Source organism: Cynoglossus semilaevis, chromosome 12 (assembly GCF_000523025.1).
Source record: "Cynoglossus semilaevis isolate Cse_v1.0 chromosome 12, Cse_v1.0, whole genome shotgun sequence".
In the NCBI taxonomy this organism is placed as follows: domain Eukaryota; kingdom Metazoa; phylum Chordata; class Actinopteri; order Pleuronectiformes; family Cynoglossidae; genus Cynoglossus; species Cynoglossus semilaevis.
In genome coordinates, this window is record NC_024318.1 from 10,018,928 (window position 1) to 10,033,852 (window position 14,925).

Below are 14,925 nucleotides of genomic sequence, written 5' to 3' on the forward strand. Positions count from 1 at the left end.
AAGGTTAGTCATTTTAGTTTATATAAGGATAATTCTGAATCGTGTATCTTTTTAGAATGTGTTTGCACCACATACCTCCAAAATCTCCATGTATCACAAGTATGAGTAACATTAAATACAGGAGCATAAGTTGATCTGTTTAGCTAAGACCAAATAATTAATACTCAATAAGATAATCAGGCAAAGACAAAGTGTACCACAAAGATGCACAACAGTGCAAATAGCACTTCATTCTAATAATGTCCCTGTGTCAAAAATGATCCAATTTGTTTTGATTTTTAATAAAATGAGATGTTGATGTTGTTAATAAATTAGAAGTTAGACTGAAAGTGTTGGACTGCAGTCTAACTTCAGTTAGCAACATTGCAAGAAAAATCTTTATGAAGTTTAGGAAAAATAAGGCCTTGTTTACATAAAAGTACAAGTAAAAATGTATTTTGTCTTGTTTTCACGTTTTAGTGATTTTTTTAGTATTTTATTTGTATAATTTATAATTTTTTAATTAAATTAAACACACAATCAGCAAGTGACAATATAAATACCACTAGAGGGAGCCAAGATATTGCCAGTGGTATGCATAACTTTTTTGTTTTGTTTTGATAAGGATACCTTGATGTGCAGTTAAAAGTGTGCTTTCTCTGTTTTATTTTTCATCATCTAATAATGTTTTGTTTATACTTCAGCGGAAAGTTCTGGGAAACCAGGTATTGACGGAGAAAGAAAACAAACAACAGATTTCCATTGACGGCCAGAAAAGTGAAAAAGTGAGTACTGCTGAATTTACCCCAATGTAAACAGTGTAAGGAAAATATTCTTCCACAGTCCTTTGTGCTGTGCACAAAACATCGATAAGGGACTTTTGATAGAAATACTGAAAAAAAATTACTGAAAAACAAAAAACACAGGCGATAAAACCTTCAGAAATCAAAAAAAGATCCCAAATTCACATTTATTTTATTCAAAAACTTCACGTTATAAAAGAAATATTAAAGTCTTGTCAGGCAAAGGCAAAAAATGGGAACGTAAAGACCTTGTTTCTGCACCAAATTGAGTTTGGCTTCTGTGTTAAAAGATCAAGACTTGGAAAAATGTTGGTGACCAAGAGGGTGACTCTGAGTTATTAATTCATTTAATCTGGATTTTTCTAAAAACACAGAATTTAACAATAAACCTTCAGCTCTAGCAGTTGGTCAGTGGTTGATGCATGCATTTGTCTTGCACACAGGGTTGTGGGTTCAATTCTGACTTGAGGTTAGAAGGTAATGACCAATGACAAAACCTGCAGTGTTAAGTGCTTTGAGCTGTTGCTAGGACTTGTGAAGTATACGGATGAACTACAGACCATTTACCATACGCTGTTGGTGCAAACTCTCATAAACTAAAATATTGTGTCACTCAAATTTTCCTTTGTCAACCTGGACCACAGCTTGATGATTGTCACAATGAATTTCATATCTTTGTGGAGTTTTTTTTTAAAACTTTCATTCTTATATAATGTTTCCACAATTGAGCTGTAGCATCACCACTGCAAGTGCAGTAGAACATGTTCCATTCACTGTGTGTGCACGGGTGTGTTAAAATGACTTTTCCAACATTGCTTCTAGCTCTAGTTTGTTTCTTATTTCTTTCTTATTTCATCTCCTAATTCTAATTGACATCACCTTCTCACCCACACTCACAGAATATGTAGGCGGCTATTCTCTATGTTGACAGGCTGAGAGATTTTTTTTCCACTTTAAGGTTAAAGACACACAGCAGACGTTTCTTCCTTCCACGTCTTCACAGACAATGTGAGAGGACTGTACGTGGTGACATTTATTACAAAGTCATTAATGAAAAAAAGAGCTCCAAGCCCGTTACATGTTTATCTGGCATCTTGAGCGTGTGTGTACAATAAAAATGATGAACAGGCCTACTGGTCTGCTAGATACTAAAATTAAATAAGGTGTAACTCCCAAGGGATAAGTAAAGTTCCGTCTATCTATCCATCTCTATCATATAGACGTGTGTATTTATGTTCAACCAATAGATTTAATGTCTCATGTTTTCTTTCTACTTTGCCTGTTAGGTATGGGTTCTAGTACAATTTCAAAAGTACAGATTCCAATAATTATCACACTTAAGTTTGTATTTTTATTTTTTTCCCCCAATCTAAATTAAATTTTCTTCACTGCTGAAGGAGTTTTCTTTTCTCCTTCACATCTACAGTCTGTGTTTCACCACAGGCAAATTATTTTTTTTCCCCATCCTTCTATTGAACCCTGATGTTCTCACCCAAAAGGACAAAAAAAAATCACCTAATATGTTTTTTTTTCCTTTCATTTTTTCCCTCCAGGATTAGTCAACTTTAAGAGGAGACAACCTTGTTGTGATGTTTGGGAAATGGTAACAATTTTTCACACCTTGTTTTTACCCCATTTTTTTCCAATAGGAATTTTCCCGACCTTATTCTTTAGCTTTATAATATATATGTTACATGTTACATACAAGTTAATTCTGTTACAACCTTTTAGTTTCCATCTGAGGTTAAAAAAATAGTTATTTGGACAGTCATTTGATCTAGCTTTAAAATTTTATTGCTTTTAATTTAAGATTCAAACACTTTGTATTTATTTTTTATAGCGTGTGTTTTTGGGGATGTGCTTCTTGGTTAAAATTTAGTTGAACGTTCGTCAGAACAGATTATTCGAACGTGCCTTATATTTATCTTACATCATAATTTAATTTTTTTCAAACTACTATTGAAAATATTCAGTTTCCTTTTTTTCCTCCTCGTTAGTAATTTTCGACAAGGTGTTGATTAAAGGTTCTGCTCATGTAGTTTATTTGCAGATCCATTTACTCGTCACAACTTTTTTACACTGTAAACCTTAAACTACTGCTTCAGGGTGATACTTTTAATGCAATGTTTTCAGGAAACTTTTGAAGTCTTATGCAACTTTTTTTTTACCATATTGTTATGTTTATTACTCCCCCTTCCCCGCTGTTTATTGCATATATTTTTTACACATTGCAGAATTTTTAACCATTGTTTTTGATAGTTTTTTCATTGCATGCAAGTGATGATAAATGTTCTGCCGTGGTTGTCAACCTTTAATGGGAGAATTTGAGCCAATTTGAAATGCACCTTGGTGTCTAACACATTCAGTAGCAGTTTTCTAGTGAAGTGGTCTATCTGCTAAGCTGTGATAAAATGGGATTAGTGCCTCATGTTCATTTCAACTGACCATGAAGACTTACTGTGGACATTGGTGCTACTGTGAAGCTATGCAACCCACTGTAATTAAAAGACATCAAGCTGTGGTCTATGGCTGTCTTTTTTTTTCTTTTTTCTACCAAAATCTGCTCAGGCTGCAATTGAATTTTAAACCCCCGGCTTTTTTTATTTTTACAAGTTATATTTGTCATTTTTGTTGTTGTGTCAAAAACATTTCCAATAGGAGACACATATGGACTGCAGACAGGACAGTCAATCATACATGGTACATTGACGGAGCCAAACTTTTGAACATGTGATCCTGTTCTGCAGAAAATCCATTGAGTTGCTGTAAAAAAAAAAACATCTTGACAAGAGCATCTGTTTCTAAAATTCCAACATAAGCCTCCACACTAGTGGTATCCACACATGTATGCAGATCGCCCACATGATCGCAGATGTTGGCATTTGCGCTTTGTGTTGACAGGTGTATGAATGGTCTCTAATTTTTGGCAGGTGGCATCCCACGTCTGCGTTTCCCAAAGATGAGCTGAAACGTGGGCTCATCTGGCCACAGAGTGTGTTTTGAATTGTCTCTCTGTCCACTGCAAATTAACTCAAGAGACAGAATTTGGCGGCGTTTCTGGCCAAAATTGATGTATGGTTTTCTTATTACCTGATCCAGTACGATCAGCTGCAGTGGCAGACGGTGTTGATCAACAGTAATTTCTCACAGTAAAGTAGTTTTCCGTTGGTATTATATCAAGGAATTCAAGGCAATGCTGAGGGCCATGTGGTGTAAAAAGGTTTAGTGCCTTACAGACAGAAAATCACCAGTTTGATGGCCTGTCTTAACTTCCTGAATGAAGTTTTCATGATCTCCATGTGTGTGGTTTTTTTTAGGTACTCTGGTTTCCTCCTAGCGGCCAGAAAAGTGTAGGTTAATTGTTCACTTTAATTTACTGTCAATTTGACTGTGAATATTTTTGTCCCTCTATGTGGCCCTGTGATTGGATGGAGAACTGTCCACGTTGTGACCCTAACATGAATATCAAACATTTCCAAATGAAATGAAATGAAAACCTAGCACAATATAAAGTCCCAAAATAGTTTTCACAAATCTGGGAAAATGCTAATTATTGATTAAAAGGAACAAAACATTTAATTTCAAACCTTAACCCTTAAGATTGACATGTTTTCCGCAGGTGGTGTTTTGTGTGATCCTGCAGATATTTGGTGCAATTCTAATGACCGCCACAAGGTGCTGCTGTTTAGTTAAAAATAAGATAAATCACCTGTAGACCGATATGCAAATATCTCCATAACGTATTTCGCAGGATAGTAATCAAAACTCTTTTACGCTGCAACTAATGTTTAAAATATAGTATATATACTATGTATAACTATATTTTAGCAACATTTATGTTAAATAAATATATATTGTTGCTATATGCTCTATTGTACCAAACGGAAAAAAACAAGGAGCAGTCCATTACAATGTGAAGTGGTTAAAATGAATTAACCACGGAAGTTCAACTGCTGCTGTTTGCATTAACTGATTTGCCCAAATTGAACTGTAGAACTGGAGGGTGAGTGGGTGGTTACTGAGAGAGAGAGAGAGAAGGCAAGCTCTACAATAGAAGGAATTTCCAAGCGTGTCATTATGGTGTCCATGTCAATGCATGTTTGCTGTTGTAAGTATATGTTGTAAACATCTGTGAGAATGGGCCTGCTTTTTCCCCCTCCTGTTCTGTAAATATACAACAGCCTCCATGATAGGAAAAGTATTGTTTTACAGCCAAAAGTCCAGACGACTTATATTTAGCAGTCCTCCTCCAGAGTGAGCCTGATGACTGTAAAATGAACGAGACCTACAGTATACTGTAATCAACTTAACATTATCTGGCCTGAGCACAAAGCCACAAGCATGTATGTTGAGTGGATGCAAATTTACTAAAAATGTATATGATCTACCAAAGGTCTTCAGGGAGAGTTAAATTGAAAACTTTGATTTTTGATTGAAAACAATTTACTGAAGCTAGCATGACTACAGTCATAACGATGCAGAAAAACGTCTTTGCTATAACCCATATATTTAAATGTTTTTTTTGCTTAAATATAACATTAAATACTCATGGTCAAAACAGAACAACAAATTATAATAATTATGGAATGAGGTTTTTGGAGGTGTAATAAGAAATAGTTTAAATTGCCACCTTTGGATCAACCTAAAAATATTTCTAACTTTTTGGAGTTTTTTTTCTTTTAATGACAACCTTTTTTAGATTGAAATTTACTCCATGTTAAAGGCTGTTGATGTTGTTCTTTGCTTTTTCACATTTATTAAAAATGGCTGCCTTGTCCTCTAAAAGCTTTGGGTGCAGCTGAATAATTCCTGTTTAGTGCACATTCCTATCACGACCGTGTGAGGGGAGGGACGTCATCCCCCCACCCCCATTATCACTAAACACCACGTCTCCTCTTTAATTAGTCATTCATAGGGGAAAGATCTATGCTGCACTGACACTTTTACTAGCACAGATGGAGCTGTTTTCTCCTGAGGTGTGCTAAAATGAATGTTCACATTTACGCAATCTTGTTGGACAAGCAACAAAACTGTCAGAGGAGCTCACAAAGTCAAAAGTTTCCTCTTTTGTCTTTCTGGTGATTGTTATAGGAAGTGAATGAGTTTTTTGGGCCAATCTGATTTGTGTCACTTAACGGTTTATGTCAAACGTTTACATTTATTTTACATTCATAAAAAGAGTGAAACTATTATTCATTTATTACTAAGCTGAGCTAATATTTGAGTTTTCATAAATGTTTAGCTTAATTGTGGTGATTTATATACGTTTATATTTTAGATTTATAGGCAAATGGTCAATGTTTGCTGAGGGTAATTGGGCTAAGAAATGCTCTTCAGTGCTGTTTACCTATTTTTTTTTTTGAGAATTTTGAACAATTTCTCTTTTCTTTATTTTTGTCCTAGAATTACAAAAAAAAAAAAAACATAAACAAACATAACATTACATGCCATACATGACAGAAAACAGTGTTTAGTGTATTACAGAATCTGGTAGCTAAACATTTTCAACTCAAACTTTGTAAAACAAACAAAAGAAAAACAGAGATGGCAAAAAGCCCCACAAACATCTTTGTTTTTTGTTTTTGTAACCTCAGTTGACAGCTTATGTAAGAGTTGAAAACAACTATTAAATTAGTTATTGCTTTTGTGTCTTTAAACAGCTGATGAGAGCATTACTCAAGAGCACTTCGTTAAGAAACAGATGTAGGCACACAGTATTGAAGATCTAATGATGAAACTCTGGTTCAATGGAAGACTTTACCCCAGGGAGTGAACTAAAATGTGATTGTTGTTCCTCAATGACTGCTCAGTGTTCTTTAGCACCGTTTGGTTTATAGTGTTGATAACTTTGAGCAGTGTACTGTGGACCGAATCGACGAGAACTAAGAGCTGTGCTTCCCGCCCGCAATACTCAAAACTGATTTGCCATTCCATACATCCGTACATGTTTGGCTGAGTTTCACCAAAGCTACAATTACACTGTCAACAATGGCTAGACCTCCGGTGTAGCCACAGTTTGAACTAAAGGTTGGCCTTTGCCAAATGATTTTTGCTGAGTTTTTCTTTAACATGAATGATGAATGGCAAATGCGGCTTATCACGAATGTTTCCCTTCTAAACACAGACCAGTTTATGTTTCCACTTCGGGGAATGCTCGGTGCTGGCATTTGGGGAGAGGAGGTCTGTGGTCCCGGTCGCTCCTTCAAACCCAGAGAAGGAGCAGAGCAGGTATGGCTGTGAGAGGAGCTGTTTGTCTTTTCATTTGTGTAAATTAGGATGTAATCTGTGCTCCAGTGCCCACGCTGCGCTCAAAATATGGTGTTGACTTACTTTTTATAGCCGTGGTCTGCCTTTACAACGGATCCTGGGTATTTGCGTGTCTGTGTGTGTGTGTGGTTGTATTTTGTGCTTGTTCACCACAGCTTCTTGTTTGGCTTGTGTGTGTGTGTGTGTGTGTGTGTGTGTGTGTGTGTATGGCTACACTTACACGTTAACAGCAACACTTTGGATTATTTATTCCTTCTTTTGGCCTTTAGGGACTGAGGTGTTGATTCCTATCATCCCTGGTGGATTCTCCATCGTTACGTGTAGACACACTCACACACTCTCACGCACACACACGCACACACAGTTGTATAGCCCAGTGTCCCCGTAGCTTCTCCCTCTGGGCAGGGGTTATGCAGTGTCATGCAGGTTAGGTCTTCCTCTCCACGGGATGCCCCTTGAGGCAAAACTGAGAGAAAAGGTGTGGAGTGAGTGAAATAAAGGATAAAGAAAGATGCTCTAATTTACAAAGTGAAAAGACAGGAATGAAAGACGGATCTTCAGAATGAGAGTTCAGGCAGGGTTGTGGGGGGGGCTATGATATGTGGGGAAGGGGAGGAGTGGGGCAGGAAAGGCTGGGCAGGGGTGGAGTCGGGGGGGGCTCTGCTATTTGTAGATCCTTGTGATGGATGACTGGTGTGTGAATGAGTGTGTATGTAAGAGAGAGAGAGAGAGAGCGAGAGAGTAAGAGAGAAGGCTGTTTTTTTTTCTTTCTGCTCTTTCTTATTCACTCTCTCTTCAAGCAGGCAGAGCAGGACTGAGTGAGAGGAGGAGAGAGACGCAGACGCGTGCAGACCAGAGCGCAGCACAGCAACTCCACAAAGACAAGAAAGGAAAAGAGTTTGCAAGAAGGAGATTAAGAGAAAGAAAGCAGCCTTTTTTTTTTACATCAGCAGAAACTGTGGTGGAGATCATAAAATCAGGAAAGAGGAAAAAAGAGGAGTTGTATTCTTCAGAACTAGGAGGACAATATTAGCATTTGTTTTTTCAAATCTATTTATATTCACCAGATATTTCTATTAATAATTGTAGAGGACTTGTAAGGTGTAGCAGGACTCAGAGAGAGGGAGAGAGACACAGAGACACAGAGAGGAGGTGGACAGAGAAGTAGAGGTCTGTGGCTACAGTGCTGGAGAACATGCCTGTGAGGGGCAGCTGTCTTAGGGCAAACATGGGCAACGTGGCTGGGCAACTGCCCTGGATGTGGGCGGTGATGCTCTCAGCCCTGCTGCTGGGCAATGCCAGCGCCTGTCCAGCTCTGTGCTCCTGCAGCGGCACCACAGTAGACTGCCATGGACTGGGACTCAAGTCAATGCCAAGGAATATCCCCCGCAACACTGAGAGACTGTGAGTACCATTTGTACGCTGTGTTTGTGTGTGTGTGAGTGTGTGTGTGAGAGATGGAGAAACTATCTTCTTTGCTTTCTGTTTCTCTGCTGCCTTTTAAAGTGGATATGACTTTTTTTCCCTTTTAAGACTGAAACAGAACAATAACCCTGTCTGTGAGCTTTGTTTATCTGAAGGTGTGTGTGTGTGTGTGTGTGTGTTTGTACTTCTACAAGACAGAAAAGCTTACATTCCAGTCAGGTATAAATAGGCTTGAGGGACCGAAGAGAGTCAGAGCAGATGTGTGTCCATGTTTTAATACCTGCCTGTTCATATTTGTTGCGTATCTTTAATTATATTAAAAAAAAACTTCTACAAGTAGGTTATTCTATAACTATTTGGCGTTATTGAGGTAGAAAATCACATACCTGAGCATTAAAATTATGAGGTGAATTTCTTAAAAATAAAGGATAAAGTTTGTCTGGAAGTTTAAATCTAATAATCCAAGGATCTGCTTGAATTCTAAATTAAATCTTTGGCCAATATGTTTCCTCCAGTTTTATTATTACCACAGTTCCTTTTCCCCTGTTTTTACTTTCCTGCCTTCCAGGTCAGGATATCACCCCCCTCCACCCCTCTTTCTCTCTTCTTATGACCATGAACACTTGCTCCGCAAATTGTTAAATCATGTAGAAAATTAAGCAAACCTGCTCCTTCAGTCAGTCCTGCAGGAGAATCACGTAGCTGGGGGAGCAAGAGGTGAAGCAGAAGCTGACTTGCAGATTAGAGTTTTTTTCTGCCTTTTCTGACGTTCCTCTGAAATATTCATCAGTTAAATCAGAGTGGAGGGGAGTGCTGGGAATTAAATTGTTCTGTTTCAGCTTTTAAAATATCAGCGGTTAATAATAGCAAAGAGAGACGCTGCCAGTGGTGGCACTGGTGTAGTCAGAATTGGCTGCACATTTTTTTATATACTTTCCATATTTAATTTCAGAGAATATCTTTTTTTTTTCGCCTGCCTGTTTCCCGGTTGCTTTCGCAGGTTAAACATTGACGCAGTGAGGAAACATGGTCATTTGGTGGTTTCCCTTTTACATGAATGGCCATTCACTCTGCAAATCAACCCTTCCCCTTGCACTCAAAAGCATTTTTGTGTCGTGAAAGTTGTTTGTACAAACGTAGGTCATGTACAGCGGAACATTTTGTAATCCCAGTTGCATCTCTGGACGTTTTCAGTCATCCTGCACTAACGGCCCAGTGTGTATGAGGACCACGTCTCTGTGAACGTGCTCATATTTTTACCGTACACTTGAATTTGTGTCGAGGTCACGCAGAAGTGGCCGGTCTCCCCAACAATGGACTCTCTCCTCCTTTGCGGGCCATTATGTGTGGTGATTCATCAAAGGTGATTGTGGAAGTCAACGCAGCCTGAACAGACTCACATGACGGTCCCATGTGCATAGCGAGATTAATGCGTGTGTATTTGGGAAAATATGTGCCTTCATGTGAATGAAATTGTGCAGCTGCTACTGGGGCCAAACATGAGTAATGAGTCAGTCAACTTTATGTAGACTTGTCCCAGACATTTGTGTGTTTTTTTTCTTCATAGAAACCTATTTAAGAAATGACACAGATCTTAAATGGTATCACGTTACAAAATGCCCTTCTCTCAACTTAATGTGAGTGAAAGGACTCATTTATAGTTGTTTTTTCTTTGGAAGAAAATCAGATGCAGGAAACTAGGAGAAGCAGAAAAGGCTCCAGAGTAAAGAGTTTGTGAAGTCACACAGTTTGTGAAGCTGGCCTGACCTGTTTGTTTATCAACTGTCTTAGTAAATTCATATGTGTTTGTGCTTTTCTATCGACTCCGTTTTCATTCTTACAAAGTGATGGTTTCTGGGATTGATGGAGGAAAGGCTTAGTTTTTTGAGGAGAGTGTGCAGCGATGATGTGCTGTGTGCACAGGGTGTAGATTTCAGACAGAATCCCATTTTCACCTGTCACTTTGGGTTTTGATCAGATCTGACCCCCGTCCCCCCCAGAGGCTGAATCCTGTAATGAGGCTGTGAGAAATCTGTGTTAAAATCCCACTCTGGAGCACCTGCCCCCCCCCCTGTACCATCCTCTCTTTAGCCCTAGACCTTTCTCTTATTTCTCTTGTTCACTTGGCATTACTATTTTCCTGAAATATATTATATATTTACATGGACATTGTTGTTGTTGAGAGGGTCCAAAGAATGAGAATGTCCTGCTGGGAAAAGTCACTTTTACGATACAGAATGATCTAACTTTTGAGTTACATATTGTGAGTGAAAATCAGTGATTCGAAAACTTCTTCTCTCGGAACCCTCACCCCCGCCCTGCCCCCCGCTTCGAAATATAATCAACTGAACCCAGATTTTGAGATTGCCTTGTTTTTTTTTTTGCAAACCCAATTTATTTGCCCTGCTGTGTCTACCGCCCCTCCCACCCCACTCCCTGCATTATCACCCAGCCTGGTGGGGTACCCCCCCATTTTAGAATCCACTGCTGTATAGCTGGCTTTACAGCACTGGACTTGCCCATAAAATGAAATTCAAAATATGTTTTTTTTTTAGTATATGCATTTAAAAAATAACATGTTTTAAATTATTTGTTTATATATGTAAATGACGGCCCACCCCGCTCATGTATTTAATAATTAATTAATAATTTATTTGATATTCTAGATCATAATCAAGCTCCTCCAGCATTACAGGAAGATAAAGTCTGTGTGTGTATGTGTGTCATTGGCTTTTCCATAATTCTGTTTTGTCATTTTTTCCCCCTATACATTACCTTACAGTGAAATAGTAATGTTTAATTTGAAAAGACTCAGGGCTGTCGGGGGGGCGATGGGGTCGCCCTCTGCTTTGATAATCATGCATTGGAAGACTAATCCAGACCTCCTCCTGGAGGTGGGAGGTGTGCGTTGCATGTGCCAGGGAGAGCCTGCAGGGTTTTGGCACTGGCATGTAACTGCAACAACCGACCGCTCACCGGCCACCTGAGCCATAATTTACCCTGACATGACTGAACACAGCCTGCCTGCTGCCTGCCAACTCTGGCTATGTTACCAGACAAAGAGGTGGAGAGAGGGGAGGAGGAGGGAGGCGAGTAAGTCCAGGCTGGTACCGAAACTAACGTGCTTATCACTAATGAAGGGATTTCAGAGGAGTGGCGTGGCCTGTAACCAAACCTCAAAGCTAATGAGAGAATTAACAAGATGGTGTTTATTATCATAATATGCTAAACAGCACGGAGGCAGAGGAAAATTAGTTCATTTCCTTTTTTTTTATATCAATCATCGTAGCTGCTAATCCCATGAGTAGTCTGGAATGAAAATCATTCTAAGAATGTCAGAATGTAACGTTGTGAAATTACAGGCCTTGGACAAAGTGAGAGGAGTTTACTGCCAGTGCAGCACAGCTGTGTTCTACTCTCTGGCTTATGATTTGTACTGTAGAACTGCGTGACTCCTCGGCCCATCAGACTTATCACTGCATTAACACCACACTTTTGACAATGGCCCATGAGTAAGTGCGGTGATGACTGACTGGTTAGCATCAAAGCTACCTCACACTTACTGACCTAGTCGTTTGTTTGAGTGTGTTTGTAGGATCTAAAGAAGTAAGAGTGACGTGCTGATAGGTGTAAAAGTTCTGACATATTTTTGAATAAGACCTGCTGAGAAACTTGGTAATTATCTTGGATGGGTTTTATGGTCTTTTCCACATGGGGCTGTTTTATGTTTTATTTGATCAGATCTGTCAACTCTCATAAGTTGACCTTTTCGACAACCGATAAAACAGAGAGCTGTTGCCGAGCTTAGGCACTGCTAGGGCAGTATAACACCCTGAGGGTTGTTGGTTCAGTTTCACAAGTATGATTGGAAACCTATTCAAATTATTGAAGATTTGAATCCGGTTTTGATCTTGCTCCATCTGCTTTTTTTCTAAAAAAAATACTTGATACAAACTCAACATCAGTCCCGAGATGTGGCCAAAAAGCCACTTTCTACCTAGTGTGAAAAACATCCCTCAGAATTCTACAAAGACAGAATTCTATGACACAGCCTGGTGATTGCCTGCGCAGGAGAAATTGCTTTATCTATGAAAAAAAAATCAATTTATCTTAGAACCTTCTGAATACTTCATATGATGTGCTCCTGCATAAATTTGTTGTGTACGCCTGTCTGAAAGTGGTCGCATTTTAGCAGCGTGAAAATCTAATTTAGGGAATTCAGCGAGATCACCTTTCATCTCCATTAGACGAGCGGTGCTTTTAAGCCTTCAGACCAGCACGAAGTGTGTGTGTGTGTGTTTGTGTGTGTGTTAAATGGATCAACTATCTGCTGGCTTTTTCTCATTTGTTCTTTTTCTGGGAACTATTATCCAAGTGAATAATGAAACTAATAATTGAAGTTTTATTGCATTTCCAGTTCATGTGTCAACATTTCTATCGCAGAGTTTATGGTTGCAGACAGGGTGATTCATTTATTAAAGATAACAGAACCAAAGCTCTATAATTAAATTTCCTTTGGAGCCTTTCTTTCTTCCAATAGATGTCATGTATAATTGGATATTTTCTATCAGTATTAATCGGAGAATACGTTAAATCGTCACGGCGCTCAGTGGGAGTCAGACAGGTAATTAAAGAAAATCTTTCTTCTGTCAGCATCCGACAAATTACTAGTTGTCAACAGGCATCTCCTCATTTTTCCACATGGATTTAACTAGCCATCATGAATGTGGCAGGGCATATGTTTTGCGCATGTGATGCTCCTCACTGTCGTGGTGCACACTCATCCAGCCTGAATGCCTTCATGCAGGAGTCGAAGCCACAACAGAACCTCAGCGTCTGTCATAGAACAAACTACAAATACATCGGGAGCATGAAAGGCCCTTCTGTCTCAGTGTCTACGACAGCCGTGTGTGTGTTCTCCATTCAGGCTGTGGCAGAAACACGCCGTGAAACAGATGTTTAATAGATTTACTTCAGCCCGAGAAAGTGTCATGTGTTATCTCTGTTTGATTACACAGTGTCTGTGCCCTTCTTTCCCTCCCTCCTCGCCTCCGTGGAATCTCTTTTCCCTCCGTCTTTGGCCTTTCTTATCTGTGCAGTTTTCGCTGACAACAGCATGTGTTCCTTGGAGATAAAAACATTGTGTCCTTGTCAGGGCTGTTGTTTCCACACGAAGGACATTTGGAATCAACAGAAGTCAGATGGTCGGGTTGAATTCTACCTGTGCCCGTTGGCATCTGTACTTTCTCTATCAGTAGTTGCGCTGCGGAGCAGAGTAAAAACTGTAAACATTCAGCCCAGTTCCCATGAGCCAGATTAGAACTCACGACTAACATGAGACAGAACCCACTCAGCAAGAGTGTAGGTATTGTGTATAATTGTGAATTTTAACAGCCAAATTCTAGTTAAATTTTGGTCTTTTCTTTTTTTATCTTAGTTAAGTCAATGGGAATGTTTTCTCAAATATCAAAATTATTTTTGGTCTTCTAAAATTACACAAAATATTTTCTTTTTTGGTCTTCTAAAATTACACAAAATTCAGCCGACTCATTCAATACACAGTTTATACATTTAACTGGGCTTCTATTGCAAGACATTGTCATTATCATCTATTATTTTTAACAAATATTGTTATCCTGTTACAGAGAAAAATACAAGAAAACTGTGGTGTTCTTGAACAGCACATCTTAAAACCACATTCCAATAATGTGGAAAAGTTTTGTTCGAGCTTTTCAAAATCTGACCTCTGAGTCTGGACACAGTGTTCCATATTGGTTTAACAGTATCATTTTGGTGAGGGTGGTCTGCTCCCTCTCTCCCTCTCTGAGTCTAAATGGCTCTGCGCCATCCCGCGGCCCGTCGGACCTGGTGTTATGTAGGTCACTTTCCTCTTACAGTGGAACAGGCTTTGAGGCCTCATCTATTTTCTGACATTTTTCAGACAGCCCATCAGCTCTTCACAGCTCCCAAACTGCTCGTAACACTTCACCACACGTCTCTTCTCCATCACTTTCAGACTGCTAACAACACTGTCAGTGAAGCTCCGTCTCTGTGTCTCCATCCTTCACTCCTCCTGTCTCTTTTCACAGCTGTCGTTGTAAGATGTTTCAGGGTTTGCAGCAGATTTCAACCCACTTGCATCATTCAAGAGAGAAAAAAAACACTATAATATTTAGTGCTGTGACAAATCTGCAATTGTGATCGATGAGCATCCAGGCTTGTGATGTACCTGAGGCTTCTGGTCATCAGATTGTTCCCTCGGTGAGTCGTTTGGACACTGCTGTGCCACTGATCCTCAATCAGCTGGCATTTGTCTTCCCTGCCAGGACAAATCTGTTCAGGACAAATGGTCCTGCGGTGCCTGAGGTAGAGATAAATATGGCTGTGCAAAAGAAAAAAAGGAATCAGAAATCTTGTCGAGGAGATATGACAGAGAGGCCTCGTGTGGAGT

General features: G+C 39.2%; 2 protein-coding genes and 1 long non-coding RNA gene across 3 annotated transcripts in view; all 3 read left to right on the plus strand.

Annotated features, from left to right (window-relative positions):
* The window catches only part of LOC103387393 (rho GTPase-activating protein 19-like), a 3,485-nt gene extending 3,380 nt beyond the window's left edge, over window positions 1-105 (plus strand). Inside the window, exon 10 of the mRNA XM_025060955.1 lies at window positions 56-105. Within this exon, the coding sequence (XP_024916723.1) occupies window positions 56-105 (50 nt within the window). The remainder of the gene's footprint in view (window positions 1-55) is intronic.
* A 557-nt stretch (window positions 106-662) lies between these two features.
* Window positions 663-3,304, plus strand: LOC112487800 (uncharacterized). The gene is made up of 2 exons (XR_003051226.1): window positions 663-764; window positions 2,336-3,304. It is a non-coding gene; the product is annotated as an uncharacterized LOC112487800 (long non-coding RNA).
* A 4,445-nt stretch (window positions 3,305-7,749) lies between these two features.
* The window catches only part of slit1a (slit homolog 1a (Drosophila)), a 103,711-nt gene continuing 96,535 nt past the window's right edge, over window positions 7,750-14,925 (plus strand). The window contains exon 1 of the mRNA XM_017037432.2: window positions 7,750-8,453. Within this exon, the coding sequence (XP_016892921.1) occupies window positions 8,245-8,453 (209 nt within the window). The 5' untranslated portion in view covers window positions 7,750-8,244. The remainder of the gene's footprint in view (window positions 8,454-14,925) is intronic.